We start from the raw sequence: 15,419 nt of genomic DNA on the forward strand, positions 1-15,419 counted from the left end.
TGAGTGAGCGCAGGTTGGAATCATCAAGTGTGCGTGCGCCACTGGTTTATGTGACTCTGAAACATGGGTGGAGCTTCCATTCGTGCTCTTCATTTGATAAAGGAACATTATTATTAACAGCAGCAACGAATTCAACTTAATTTTCCTATTTGGCTTTTTTTTTTTTTTTTTTTTTAGAAAAAAAAAAAACAGCAACCAGTTTTGTGTGGATTACACATTTAACTTATAACTGATGACATACAGTGAGTACTGTATGCGAGAAGCATCTATTGCCGTACATTTAAGCATTTAATACTGTTGTACAGTCGGTTTCAGATTTTAAGTTTACTGGCTTTATGTTTAACATAATAGAAAGATACAGTAGCTAGACAGACAAATACATGCAGTATATCCATAAAAATACTGATGCTAGATACAGACAGACAGTGAGCGAGCCAGACAGATGGATACAAGGGATATAAAAAGTCTACACACCCCTGTTGAAAGGCAGGTTTTGGTCATATAAAAAATGAGACCAAGAGAAATCATTTCGAATGTTTTTCCACCATTAATGTGACCTAAATCATTCAATGGGGGAAAAAAGAAACGACCCTTTAGAGAGGGGAAGTAAAATCATCGACAGGTTCGTTGAGCCGGACCTGGTCTGCCGCCTGGTGAAGTACCTGCAGGTTCTGGGCATGTTCTCGTCCACCTACATGATCGTGGCCATGACGGTGGACCGGTACCAGGCGGTGTGCAACTGGGATAATGTGGTTTCACAAGTGTGCAGTGCTCAGTCTGTGTCCAGACTTAACCAATCACATTCAAGCTCATGTTGAATAGGAGTCAGTAAAAATGCCTCGGATTAGTTCTGCTCTGTTCAGATGTTCGAGATGCCTTTTCCGAGCGTTTTTTTTTTTTTTTTTTTGTACTTTCGAACAGAAGCCTGGAATGTTTGTGCTACCGGTGACTGCTATTTGGAACTGTTTATAATTCCATCCACAGTGACTAAAGCCCCAGTTCGAGCTGAAGAAAAACAACCCCAAAGAATGATTGGTAATGTTGTTGTTTGTGCAAAACAAACCTTTTGGAATTATGGCAAAAAAGTTCAACCCAGACCATAAGAAATGTGTTTGGGAAATTTCAAATTAGATTTTTTTTCTTTATAAGCTAAGGCTTCCATCTTGCCAGCCTGCGTAGCCTAGACAGATGAAGAAGACGGGAGATGTATAACCCCAATTCCAATGAAGTTGGGACGTTGTGTTAAACATAAATAAAAACAGAATACAATGATTTGCAAATCATGGTCAATCTATATTTAATTGAATACACTACAAAGACAAGATATTAAATGTTCAAACTGATAAACTCGATTGTTTTTAACAAATAATCATTAACTTGAATTTTATGGCTGCAACACGTTCCAAAAGAAAGCTGGGACAGGTGGCAAAAAAGACAGAGAAAGTTGAGGAATGCTCATATATAAACACCTGTTTGGAACATCCCACAGGTGAACAGGCTAATTGGCAACAGGTGGGTGCCATGATTGGGTATAAAAGGAGCTTCCCTGAATTGCTTAGTCATTCACAAGCAAAGATGGGGCGAGGTTCACCGCTTTGTGAACAAGTGCGTGAGAAAATAGTCGAACAGTTTAAGGACAATGCTCCTCAACGTACAATTGCAAGGAGTTTAGGGATTTCATCATCTATGGTCCATAATATCATCAAAAGGTTCAGAGAATCTGGAGAAATCACTGCATGTAAGCGGCAAGGACGAGAAAACCATAATTTGATTGCCCGTGACTATCACGCGGCACTGCACCAAAAACTGACATCAATGTGTAAAGGATATCACCACATGGGCCCAGGAACACTTCAGAAAACCAATGTCAGTAAATACAGTTTGGCGCTACATCCGTAAGTGCAACTTGAAACTCTACTATGCAAAGCAAAAGCCATTTATCAACAACACCCAGAAACACCGGCAGCTTCTCTGGGCCCGAGCTCATCTAAGATGGACTGATCCAAAGTGGAAAAGTGTTCTGTGGTCCGACGTGTCCGCATTTCAAATTGTTTTTGGAAATGGTGGACGTCGAACCATCCGGGCCTAACTTACACATCTTTTTCATGGACGCTCCTGCTTATTTCAGCAAGACAATGCCAAACCACATTCTGCACGTGTTACAACAGCGTGGCTTCGTCGTAAAAGTGTGCGGGTACTAGACTGGCCTGCCTGCAGTCCAGACCCGTCTCCCATTGAAAATGTGTGGCGCATTATGAAGCGTAAAATACGACAACGGAGACGCCGGACTGTTGAACATCCGAAGCTGTACATCAAGCAAGAATGGGAAAGAATTCCACCTACAAAGCTTCAGTTCCCAAACGTTTATTGAATGCTGTTAAAAGAAAAGGTGATGTAACACAGTGGTAATGTATGTAATTTAACACACTGTCCCAGCTTTTTTGGAACGTGTTGCAGGCATAAAATTCAAAGTTAATAATTATTTGCGAAAAACAATAAAGTTGATCAGTTTGAACATTAAATATCTTCAATTAAATATAGGTTGAACATTATTTGAAAATCATTGTATTTTGTTTTTATTTATGTTTAACACAACGTCCCACTTTAGGCGGCACGGTGGGTGACTGGTTAGAGCGTCTGCCTCACAGTTCTGATGACCGGGGTTCAATCCCCGGCCCCGCCTGTGTGGAGTTTGCATGTTCTCCCCGTGCCTGCGTGGGTTTTCTCCGTGCACTCCGGTTTCCTCCCACATCCCAAAAACATGCATGGTAGGTGAATTGACAACTCTAAATTGCCCGTAGGTGTGAATGTGAGTGCGAATGGTTGTTTGTTTGCTTGTATGTGCCCTGCGATTGGCTGGCAACCAGTTCAGGGTGTACCCCGCCTCCTTCCCGATGATCGCTGGGATTGGCTCCAGCACACCCGCGACCCTACTGAGGGGAAGCGGCTCAGAAAATGGATGGATGGATGGATGGACAACGTCCCAACTTCATTGGAATTGGGTTTGTACTTAACCACCAGTACTTGCCAGTTTCAGGCCATGAATCATCTTTTAGAAATGCAGTCGCTAATTTAGTGTTTTGTGCTTTAAGGGTTCAAAATTTGAACCCTTAAAGTCAGAACTGTGAGGCAGACGTGTTACGCACAGTATGACTTTCAACGAGTATGCCAAGGCTCATTGGTGTGCCACGAGAGATCATTAGGTGTCTTACAGTAAATTGATTTATTACGCATAATGTATCTATGCCAGCGACCTATAGTGACAGGCAGAACAGTTGAATGCCCTTCTACTAGATGTTAATTAGCCTAGGTATCCACACACAGTCCACACACAGTAGCTGAATTTCCACCGGCGCCCTGCAGGTTGACGGTGCCGTTGGCGGACGTTGTTAACCCGGGCCACGACTGATCCGGTATGGAATTCTTTGGATGAACGCTCATATTTGTTTGGCAAAGTTTTAAGGCAGATGCCCTTCTTGACGCAACCCCTCTGCATTTATCCGGGCTTGGGACCGGCCTACAGTTTGCACTGGCTTGTGCCCCCCATAGGGCTGCATTCTATGTTAAATAAGGCTAATGTATTTTAAAGGGAGATAAAGTAAATGAAAAATTGTGGTTGGTTTAAAAGCCAAAAATTATTGCTTATGTATAAAGTATTTTCGAAATAAAATGAAGTCATTAATACCAAATGCTAGCTCGTCGCCCGCCCACTGACGTCACGAACCAACAACGAGTGTGGTGTCACGTGACTTACAACCGGAAACGTGAACCTTGTAAACGAACGAGTCGAGGCGGAAGCTTTTTGTTTGTTTGTTTTGTGTTTATGTTATCGTTTTAAAGGCTGCAACTTAGCGATAACAGACCTATAATTTCTGTTTCTGTAAGCGTTTGGAGGCTAGTCCGCGTTTCTAGACGCGACTCCCCGTACTGCAGTCGGAAAACAAGTTAGCATTCGCGCTAGTTGGCTAACAGCCCGGATGTCGGAAGATGGGGACCCGTCTCTGCCCCTGGTTCGCTCCCAACACAGCCGCATTCCCATGAGTCTCGTGTTCTGCAACCGCAGCCCTCGAGTGGTACGGCCACTGTGGATTGATTTCCGCGGGGAGCCACGGGCGTACAACGATTTGCAGCCGAGAACGGGACGAATCATGAACACCTACGTGGGTAAGGTTTACCCTTCACAACTGGTCAAAGTTAGGTGACTGACTGTATGGAAAAACTCTGTGCTTCCCAACCGTTATTGAGCCAGGGCACGCATTTTACTTGGAAAAAAAATCATGATTTACCATCGGGCAAAGTTGTCACAAAAATCTATCAACAATACTGAATGATGATTTGTTGACAAATGGACTTGGTGTGAAAGCTGGGCCTGTGAGTGTTGAGGTGAACACAAAGCTTTTACAGTCGTATCTTGACTCAGGAGTTTAATTCGTTCCGTGAGCAAGCTCGTAACTTAGTGTACTCAACTCAATTGCGAAATGAATTGAAATGCCATAAATTCCCTCCTGCCCCCCCAAAACACCATGATTCTTTTTGTTCTTAATATGGACAGATAAAACTGTATTGCATGAAAACATGATAAAAGCGAAGGTAACTAAATAAACTGTTTTTTTTAAGTATAATTACTGTACAGACAACTGTAGTATTCATGTATTGGATGTGTGCTTTTAAGGGGTGTGGCCTATTGAGTGACTTATATCAGGAGCTGGTGTTGGGTAGGCCAGTTAGTCTACTGGTGAGTGTTAGGGCGTGAGCTGTGGCATACAGCAGTTTGCTGTGAATGTTTTCATTTTGTATTTGTGTGTTTGACTGTTTGTTCCATTCGATAATCGACGGAAATTGCATCGGCAGCTGTCCAGGTTCTCCTTGCTCAAATTTGAGCGCATTACTGTACTTTGAATGATCAGTTTTTTTTCTCATTTCACTCGAGTATAGCCGATGTTGCTCGTACCTCAAATTTTATCTCACAAAACAAAGTAAAAAAATTGACCAAGCGAAGGCTCGTAACTTAAAAACGCATACATTGGAGCACTCTTAAGTCAAGGTACCACTGTATTCTGTTGTATGAAGCGACTGGTGGATACACAGGTTTATTGTACCTTCTGTCATATAGTGGAAGAGCATGTTATTGTTCTGCCTGTAACTATACGTCGTTGGCATGGATAGATGAACAAAGATGCATTATTTAGAGTACATAAATGGTTAAAAAGTTAAATTGGATACTTTCCCGCAGCACACCTGATGGTCTCTAACGACACACTAATGTGTTGCAGCACAGTGTTTGGAAGTCTCTGGTGTAACTTAAGAATATTGTTGACTTGTGTTTGTGAATGTGACCCCCCCACGCCCCCCCTCTTCGTCAGGCCACCCGTGGATGTTCAAAGATGTAGAGAGTGATGACCTGTTGAGGGTGAACAACAAAGAGCTCTTCCTGCCTGCTCTGGCAGATGGTGGAAGTGCTGCATTTGTAAATATTACTCTGCCAGGTAAGTTTAGCCACACACACACACACTGTTGCCTCCATGTGTCCGCTTCAGTTATTATTTAAATATTGTGTGGTCTTATTCAAGAGGTTTGGATTTGTAAGAACTAGGTTTTCGGGTACCATTATTTGTTTTTAAAAAGGTACTAGCACCAAAACAGTGCCTGATCTAACACTTGGGGAAAAAAAGACAGAAATGAAATTCAAAGGTTTTGTAACAGATTGCTAAAAATGTATTGTTATCATGTTTAATGTACAAAATTTTTATATTTGTAGGTGCTTTGTGAATGCAATTGTCAAATGAATGTTATATTCGTAACCTGCCGAAATGCTGCTAGAGTAATTGGTGGCATAAGCTTTTTTGGTATCAGGAGAAATGAATCAAATTCCCAAAAGAGGGGGGGGGGGAACAAAGGCAAAACATGTTTTTAATAATGTCATTTGCTCTTTCTATTTTTGAAGCGATTAAAATCAGAAATCCGATATTGTTTTTAAATTTAATATTTTAATATTTAGGCCATGTTGCCCATGCCTAAATTAGAACAATGCAAATGATTACAGTTTCACCACATATTTAACTTGCATGTGTTCACAGTTTACAGCCTCAAGGAGCGCGCCCTTCAGGTGATCCGACACCTGGTACGGCCCGAGGATTACAGAAGTTTGGAAATAGCGCGGTGCCTCATCGAGGAGCTGGAAGACCCGCCCAGTTTGTTGAAAAGTCTACAGCGGTTGAATCAACGTGTAGAGCGCCATCTACTCGACAGAATCCAGGGCCTAGGGGAGTGATCTGTATCACTCTTGGACTGTAGCTTAGCAACAAGGCAAGCAGATAAAGACTAAGCTTTTCCTTTTCATTGTTGGATTGTTCGAACAGCTGTTTCAGAAACGTCCACCTTTCATTATGACTGAAGATCCTACTTAACTAATCTGTTGCTCTTTGTCAGCTCCATTTTCTCTCAGTAAGAGGAATGTGGGCTGTGTTAGATAAAAATGTCTTCTGTGAAGTCGCATTGTTATTGGTCCATTGAACATGGGCAACCTTATCTGCCTTCATGACCAATGGGGTGCTTCCCAAGTAGGATGTGCGCTTCGAAAATATGCTATACAAGTCTTGGTCTTCAGAGGTTCTCTCTCACTGTGAACCCGGCACCAGACAGTCAGCCCGGACCATCAGCAGTAAGACGATGATCTATAGAGGAGCTTTCAGCACCCAAAGACATAGATGCTGGCCTCCAGAACCCAGAAGAGAGACAAGAATTACGGAATGAACATGACGTGTTCTATACATTATAATTCCAAATGAATGCAGTGCAACCTCTAAAGCCAAACACAATCCATCCCAGGATGTAGGTGTTAATATTTCAAAACAAAACATCTCAGAGGGAACAAAGACCATCATAAAACCATTATTAGCTCTTAAATGTTATGTTTAAGTAATCTTTTTAACATTCTTAACTGTTGCTGGGCTTTTGCCTTATTATTTGTGCTACGCTCCTGTTACGTTGGAATAAGTTCCATTTCCAATATTATGGTTGTCATGACACTTTTCCTCGTTTTTATCAGTGGGGCCCTGCTTTGGTGCCATCAGAACAAAACATTTAAAAAGCCAAAGAAAAAGCAAGACAAGTTAACCCTTTATAATCCGTAAATTCTGTCGCCCCCCCTAGGCTCAGTATTACAACAACAGAAACTGTCGCTTCAGGATGGCGTAGGCAGCCCCTTGTATGTGATGATTCGACTAACATTCCACAACATTTTTATTCTGTTTTGAAGGACAGACAGTGGGGAAACTGAGATGGTTTCTTCGGAAGAAGCAGCTGTTGGAAATTTACTATTATTGCTGCATTTTGTCCATGCATTGGTCAGACAGTGGTGAACTTCTTTTATTTTACGTCAGGCGCCTTGTTGGGTAGCTAAGGGGTCCTCGGTAAAAGGTGTCATTTCTGTGCCATCATTTTCCGCTACGCCATTTTTGGTTACCACCAAGTGGGAGAGCTCGGGAAATGAATCGGGCATTCGCTAAATATTAAGAAAAAAAATACTGACAAATACAGCAAGATGTCAGAGGCACATTAATCAGCATTGTAACATCTTTAGTAGTGGCTTGGGTGAAAGGGACTTAAAACAAAAAAATTGTTACATAGTGCAGGTTAAAATCTGGTGCCTTCAAGTGGCGGACCGCAGTTCGGGTCCGGACCGAGTCAAAGTCTCAGGCGGACCCATGGTCATTGCCGTTAAATAATGATATTACATGCCGTCACGTGGTGTTTTTTTTCTATCACATGCCACTTTCACAGTCTGTGTATGAGCTACACGCAGTATTACGGTAGCCCCTGTTGTGATCATGTGACCATAATGAGCCTATCAAACCATCATCCTCACTGTTCAGAGGTCGTGGGGTCAAATCCGGTCTCCAGCCTTCCTATGGGTTGTTTGAATTTCAAGGTTCCACTTCATTGACGTCTGTAACTGCTCGGCATTTAAATGTACGACTTCATCCTCAGTTAAATATTTATATATATATAGCTTTACTTTTGTATGACCTCACAGTTCTGAGGAGCGGGGTTCAATCCCCGGCCCTGCTGTGGAGTTTGCATGTTCTCCCCGTGCCTGCGTGGGTTTTCTCCGGACACTTCGGTTTCCTCCCACATCCCAAAAACATGCGCGGTAGGTTAATTGACGACTCTAAATTGCCCGTAGGTGTGAATGTGAGTGCGAATGGTTGGTTGTGCAACCAGTTCAGGGTGTACCCCGCCTCCTGCCCGATGATAGCTGAGATAGGCTCCAGCACGCCCACGACCCTAGTGAGGAGAAGCAGCTCAGAAAATGGATGGATGGACTTTTCTATGAAATATTATCAAATGCAGGTGAGAATATATTGGTGTGTAGGTTTTGTAAACATATGCTATTTACCTTGAATTATATTAAATGTTACTCATTTTCTCCTGTATGTGCCTTTATTTGTCAAAGCTTTGGTTTAAGTTACAATCTGTTAATGTGTGAGAGAGAATTTAAATTCAATCACACTCATGAAATCAAATACAGAAGTCAGTCTCACTATTTTGTATATATTTGCTACATATATCTATTGAGCAAGCATTTGAAGACGTTTTTTTTTTTTTTTTTTTTTTACAAGTATGATTGTACAGTGCATCCAGGAAGTACTAATAGCGCTTTCCTTTTTCCACATTTTATGTTAGAGTGTTACTCCAAAATGGAATAAATTCCATGTTTTGTGGTCCAGCCAGAGCCCATACTTGAATCTGATTTTAAACAGTTCTACAGAGATGGGAAAATGGCTACGCACAGACCCTCACGATCTAACTTGATGGAGCTTGAGAGGTGCTACAAAGAGGAATGGGCAAAACTACCCGTGATTTTAGAAAAGATTTTAGGCTTTATTTGCTAACAAATGTGCATCAATTAAGTATAAGGATGTGCATACTTTCGTACATGAGAATGCTTAGTTTTGTATTTTAGTTTTTTCAAGTGGTCATTATGGGGTGTTGTGTGTATTTTTGGCAGAAAATTTATTGTATTTATTTTATAATAAGATGCTAACATATACAGTGCATATAAAAAGTCAACACACCTGTTCAAATATGAGGTTTTTGTGATAATAAAATTAGACCAAGATAAGTCATTTAAAACCTTTTTCTACTATTAATGTCAATGGTAGAAAAAGTCTAATGTCTCAATTGGAAAAAAAAACCATCTTTTTGAGGGGCAAAGTAAAAATAAACAGCTGTGGTTGCACAAATGTGCACACAGTCCTACAACTTGGGATGTGGCTGTGTTCAGAATTAACCTATTCAAACGTATGGTAAATGGTAGTCAGCACACAGCTGTCATATAAAAGTGCCAACCTCAAATAAATTCAGCTGTTTTTTTGTTTTGTTTTTTACTTTCGAGCAGAAGCCGGAAGGTTTTGTGCTAAAACTGACTGCTAATACAATCTGTTCATAATTCCTTCTAGGCCCCCGTTCCAGCTAAAGAAAAACAGCCCCAGGGTATGATTCTGCCACCACCATGCTTCTCTGTAGTGTTCTTTGTGTGTTTGCGCCGAACCTACCTTTTGGAATTCTGGCCAAAACGTTCAACCTTGGTTTCACTGGACCATAACAAAATCTCCCAAACACCTGGGAAGATGTGTTATGTTTGGCTCCAAATCACTCCATATCTTTGATGTTTATTAAGAACAACGGCAGGGGGTAACAAACAGAATAATCCTTACTTTTATAGGCAGTGTAAAAGGGACTTGTGTAAACAAACAATTAATGACAGGGCGGTGCTGTGGGCAGCTTTGTACTGCTTTGGGAGCAGTTGAGTAAATTGCATTGCTCAGCCATTGTAGGGAGGAGGTACAGGGGCTCGTTCACTCCACCCGGCCATTTGCTAAAGCCAGTCAGGATAAAAGCTGGGGCCCTTTCATCACCAGAACTATAATACAGTGGAGGTTTCAATGCAGTCTGTTATGGGATCTTGTGTGGGTTTTCTCTGGGTACTCCGGTTTCCTCCCACATTCCAAAACCTTGGTTCATTGAATACTCTAAATTGTCCATATGTGTGAGTGGGAATGGTTGTTTCTCTATATTCACCCCTGCAATTGGTTGGCGACCAGTCCAGCGTGTACCCAGAATCAGCTGCGTAGGCTGTAGCTCTCCCTAATGAGGGCAAGCACGTCAGAAAATGGATGAATGGATGTTGAAAGCTCACATTACCGTGCACTTGATTTTGCAGCGGTAGGGTTGCAAATAGTGCCGCTCGACCATTCAGCAACATAATCAATTTCTCTGTGAGAGCGAGTGAGCTCGGTTTTGAGTTGTGAAAACTCAAAACCGAGCTCATTCATCAAAAAAACATTTTTTTTTTAGGGGGTTGGAATGGATTAATGGCATTACAATAGGGAAACTGATTTGATATACAACTAATTGAAAGCCGTAAGCAGAGGGACCACTTTACATCACTGACACAAATAGATGAATAAAAATGCATGATTTGTAGTAAATAAATGGTAATTTTCAGACCAATTAAGTGCAAGTGGGTGACTTTCTCCAGCATCGCTCACAACACGGTTGGGAGTCACTGACATACTGTAGTTGACCAAAGTTTAGTTATGTTATACCAATGTACTGTATATCCAGTATTTTTTTTTTTTTTTTTTTAACTGCTTTTTCCTCATAGGTGCTGTAAACTGTACCACCAGCAGAATATTACCATCTTTGAATTGGAAGGAAACACACAGTTTGTTGAAATAATTTTTGACACTGTTTTTTAATCATTGTCTCAATGGCAGTATCCTTTCTTGTAGGTCAGTGTTGTAAAACAGTGACACGCTCCCTCCCACCTCAACATGCCTCAGTACAGGAATGTATTCAATGAACGTGCCGGGAGGGGCTTCTGCTACTGGCTGGTGGAAAAGAAAGACTCCACGTGTGAGTCTTGGTCTGACTTCCTTCTGCCACATATCTCCTACCGTACTTGACTCTGGACTTGAGACTGGTTTGTGACTTGCAAAGCAATGACTTGGTCCCACCTCTGATGCAGTAATCTAGACCAATCTCTAGTCTATGATATCCATTAGGTATCATTTTTAAAGTTTAATGTTCTTTGAAATAACGATAGTTTTTAAAACATCAATATTTCTCCAATTACAGATAAACAATACAGCCTTGGTACCTACAAAACAGCCCTGGAATTACCCAAAGTCTGAGAGGATTTTAATTTCCCAATCCTATGCCTTGTGTTTAATGAGTTTAGTAAAAACGTTCACACATTCTTTTTTATTTGTATTTTTCACCTTTGCACTTAAGGTGGAACTTTTATTGGATGAAACTTGTCTTTAGGTGTGGCTGAATTTGGCACGGCGGAACAGTGACGTGTGGTTAGCACATCTGCCTCACAGTTCTGAGAACCGGTGTTCAAATCCCGGCCCCGCCTGTGTGGAATTTGCATGTTCTCCCCGTGCCTGCATGGGTTTTCTCCGGGTACTCCGGTTTCCTCCCACCTCCCAAAAACATGCGTGGTAGCTTGATTGAAGACCCCAAATTGCCCGTAGGTGTGAATGTGAGTGTGAATGGTTGTTTGTTTCTATGTGCCAGTGTACCCTGCCTCTCACCCGAAGATAGCTGGGATAGGTTACTGTACGCCAGCGACCCTAGTGAGGAAAAGCGGTACAGAAAATGGATGGATTGGTGGATAGATGGATGGATGGACAGATGAATTTGGCACACCCTGGACTGATCACCAGTCAATCGCAGGGCACACACAAGGTGTTTCCAAAGTGGTCATGGTTTTGTATTTTTTATTGAAAATGTTATTGAAACATAAAGTGGATGAAATTCACAGGGTAAAAAAAAAAAGCCAGTGGTACACCTCGATGTGTGCACCACCTTTTTCGTAGCAAGCCGTTCCACGGATGCCATCTGACAACATTTCGGGAGTCACCAAAGCTCATGTGTTTTTAATGCGCTCTTCAAGGGTTGGGAGATCCCGAGGCCTACATTGTATTGTGTGTCCCCGAACTGTCAGCTGTAGCTAACATCCAGCAAGTAATTTTTCAACAAGATGGTACCCCAGCGCGTCATTCGCGTGAGGTTTGAGCATTACTGGATAAGCAGTTCCCGGATCTGTGGTTTGGTCATTGTGGTCCTATGGAATGGGCTCCTCTTTCACCCGATCATAAACCATATTTTCTTTTCTTGTGGAGTTACATCAAGTCCAAAGTCTATGGAACAAGGCCTCAGACTCTCCAAAAGCTTGAAGAACACATCAGAAATACATGTGCTTCAGTGACTACCGACAAGTTGTCTGATGTTGGTCAGGCATAGATGAACATTGCAAATCAAAAATGGTACCACAAATATTCTCAATTAATGTAATCTTGACCATGTGAATTTCATCCAGTTTCTTTCAATTACATTTTCAATAAACAATACAAAAACCATGAGTGATTTTTGAAACACCCTGTACAACCATTCACACTTGTGTTCCCACCTATGGACAATTTGGAGTCTCCAATTAACCTAACATGAATGTTTTGGAATGTGAGAGGAAGCCAGCATAAAGTAAATTCTTCTCGTACCGTGAGGCAGACGTTCTAACCACTTCGTTGCCTTGAACAGTAAAAACAAAAAACATTTCAATCATGTGCTGCTAAAGTTGCACAGGTTTGAATCATCATGAATCACGCAAGACATTAGTAAATATCCCAGGACCACAGTTTAGTTAGCATTAAATGATGAACTCGAAATGCTTTTTCTTGGCTTTTTGAGACCACACTTACACATTTCCACCATTTATCAACGTTATTGTGCAGTGTTTTGTTTTCTTGTGACTGGTAATGGTGGTTAGCTTATTTTTACACTTCTATGACAGTAAAGAATGTTAAAATGTTATTTCATACAGTTAATAAATGTTTTACAATGGCAACAGTTTGACCCTGCAATGGATTATTATTTCCATTATTTGCAAGGGGGAAACTATTGTACAGTAGTAGTAAAAAGTAGTAGTAGTTTATCTAATTTTGTGCTGAGGATGTTCGTTCTATTTTGGACTGGCAACGGCAAAGACTAGCTCCCCTCTCACCCTGGTTAGTTTTTCTCCCAGTCAGGATCAGCTGACCAGTTTAGCTGAAAGAGGAAGCAGGCTCTAACGAGTGAATAACCTCAGAGAGGTAGGCAGAGACAAGAGTATTTAATGGTTTAAAAGCAAATACAACAATTTTCAATGAATCTAATGAAATGGTTGGCTTGGTTTTAGTGGTCAAGGAACCCAGATCTAACAGTGTTCCCAGTAGAGCCACCAAAGCATTGCAACTTAAATAAAAGTTTCAGAGCCAGCCAGGCCTTTATATCATTGAGAAATTTGAGCAATGGGTTCTGTGATTTCAGTATTACCAGTACTATTTTTAATTCAAAACTGCATCTCGAATCCTTCAGTTCTCGCTGACGTGATTTACTGTCGAGCTCCATATATTTATGTTAAAGTGATGTTTCATAATAGTTTCAATGTTGTTGTTGTCTGTTCTTACGGTGGCTACGTACAAATTTCAACTCAACTCGAACGTGCTGTATCACTAACCTACCTAACTCCATCAATCCATCCATCCATTTGCTGTACCGCTTATGCTCACTAGGGTCGCGGGCATGCTGGAGCCTATTGCAGCTATCATAGGGCAGGAGGCGGGGTACACCCTGAACTGGTTGCCAGCCCATCGCAGGGCACATATAAACAAACAACCATTTGCACTCACATTCACACCTACGGGCAATTTAGAGTTGTCACTTAACCTACCATGCATGTTTTTGGGATGTGGGAGGAAACCGGAGTGCCCGGAGAAAACCCACGCAGGCACGGGGAGAACATGCAAATTCCACACAGGCAGGGCCGGGGATTGAACCCCAGTCCGCAGAACTGTGAGGCAGATGCTCTAACCAGTCGTCACCGTGCCGCCCTATTAACATCAAACAATCAAAATATAAAACTAAGTACGGCGGTAACTGAGCATGCTTTATTGTGCAGCATAACGTCTCACACCAGTGATCTACTGTAGTTCATTGCACACAGTTTGTAACCTCAAAATGTCATAATTAGAGTAGACATTTGTTATTTTTTTTAAATTATATTAGATATGACATGTTTAACCTCGGGAACATGTATTGGTAGAACTCAAGGAGAAAAAATTGTATTAGTATTTAGTATTAGCTTTTGATGATTAAAACCAGGGTATATTTTATTTTCTGTGAATCAGCAAATTCTAGCTAGCTATCTGTTCACAAAGAACTTTTTCATTGTATATGTGTGTGTGTGCGTGTATATAATGTAGTTTACGTTTTTCATAGTTTAGCCTAACAGTGTGGAAATTAGTGTTTTTATTGGGACGGTAAAGGCACTAATAGCCAGGAATGACCCAAATACAACAAAATATTCGTATGAAAAACGAATGAATGAAAGTAGTATTAGTATTAGTCGTAGTAGTAGTAAATCCCACTCTAATGGTCGCACCTGTTTTCTTGGACCAAATCTCGCGAGGCCAACACACAACTGTGTCTCCATCTAGCGTTAGAAAACGCTACAGCCAAACATTTTATTCGTAAATAAAACATGTCAAGTTTCTTGTCGAAAAAAAAAAACTGTCCAAGCTTTATGGTAGATATTGACTCACCGAAACGGGAGTGGACACAGATGATTATAATCCGAAATCTACTAACATTCCTACATTTTATTCCATCGAGAGAAGGTAACTTATGTCGATGATATATTTTAAAACTTAATTTTACACACACTTTCATTTTCATGTGCGTACCTTTCAAAACTAGAAACGTGCGGTTATTTATGTTTTCGCTTTAAAATGTCATGTTTGCTTTTTGATTGTACTGTCGGCCTACAGGTAGCGCTCAAAAATGGCTAATGCTGAGCTAGCTCATTAGTCGGTTTAATAGCCGAATGCTAGCTGACTACCCAGAATATTAAAGTTCCAATATATTTGGTAGTTGCCGCACAAAAATTACATAATTCCTGGGTTATTTTTTGTTATGTGTCACTGCCAGTAGAATGTATACCAAGTGGCTTAATCTTTGGTGGACTCCATTTTGTACAAGGACATTACAGTATTGCGTCATACTAATTTCAAGCATTTTCTACACCGCATATCCTCACTCGGGTCGCGGGTATGCTGGAGCCTATCCCAGCTAGGACTAATTTTCGTTCGAATATTTTGCCCCTGTTTTCCAACCAAAATATTAGAAACATCTGCTTAAAGCTATATTTACAACCACATTAATAAAAAAGTTGTTAAATTGCATGCGTCAATCGTTGATGCAGTTTTGGTATCCTATTTTGTGACTGTTGTGTGTTTTTGTTTTGTTTTGTAATACAGGTCGCTATGGTCAATTTCCCCCTGAATTATCTATCTGTATCTAGGTCATCCAAG

General features: G+C 41.1%; 1 protein-coding gene across 1 annotated transcript; it reads left to right on the plus strand.

Annotated features, from left to right (window-relative positions):
- The first annotated feature begins 3,726 nt into the window (after positions 1-3,726).
- Positions 3,727-9,086, plus strand: vhl (von Hippel-Lindau tumor suppressor). The gene is made up of 3 exons (XM_061687650.1): positions 3,727-4,164; positions 5,364-5,486; positions 6,078-9,086. Exons 1-3 carry the CDS (start codon positions 3,978-3,980, stop codon positions 6,269-6,271), a joined length of 504 nt encoding a protein of 167 aa, XP_061543634.1. The 5' UTR covers positions 3,727-3,977; the 3' UTR covers positions 6,272-9,086.
- The last annotated feature ends 6,333 nt before the right edge of the window (positions 9,087-15,419 follow it).

The sequence above is a fragment of the Phycodurus eques genome, chromosome 10, assembly GCF_024500275.1.
Source record: "Phycodurus eques isolate BA_2022a chromosome 10, UOR_Pequ_1.1, whole genome shotgun sequence".
NCBI classification, from domain to species: domain Eukaryota; kingdom Metazoa; phylum Chordata; class Actinopteri; order Syngnathiformes; family Syngnathidae; genus Phycodurus; species Phycodurus eques.

What these genes read in the sequence shown, in the direction of transcription:
- vhl (XM_061687650.1), top strand. Translation starts at nt 3,978, where the DNA reads ATGTCGGAAGATGGGGACCCGTCTCTGCCCCTGGTTCGCTCCCAACAC. An exon ending in AATCATGAACACCTACGTGG is followed by an intron (nt 4,165 to 5,363) that starts GTAAGGTTTACC and finishes CCTCTTCGTCAG; the next exon opens with GCCACCCGTGGATGTTCAAA. An exon ending in TGTAAATATTACTCTGCCAG is followed by an intron (nt 5,487 to 6,077) that starts GTAAGTTTAGCC and finishes ATGTGTTCACAG; the next exon opens with TTTACAGCCTCAAGGAGCGC.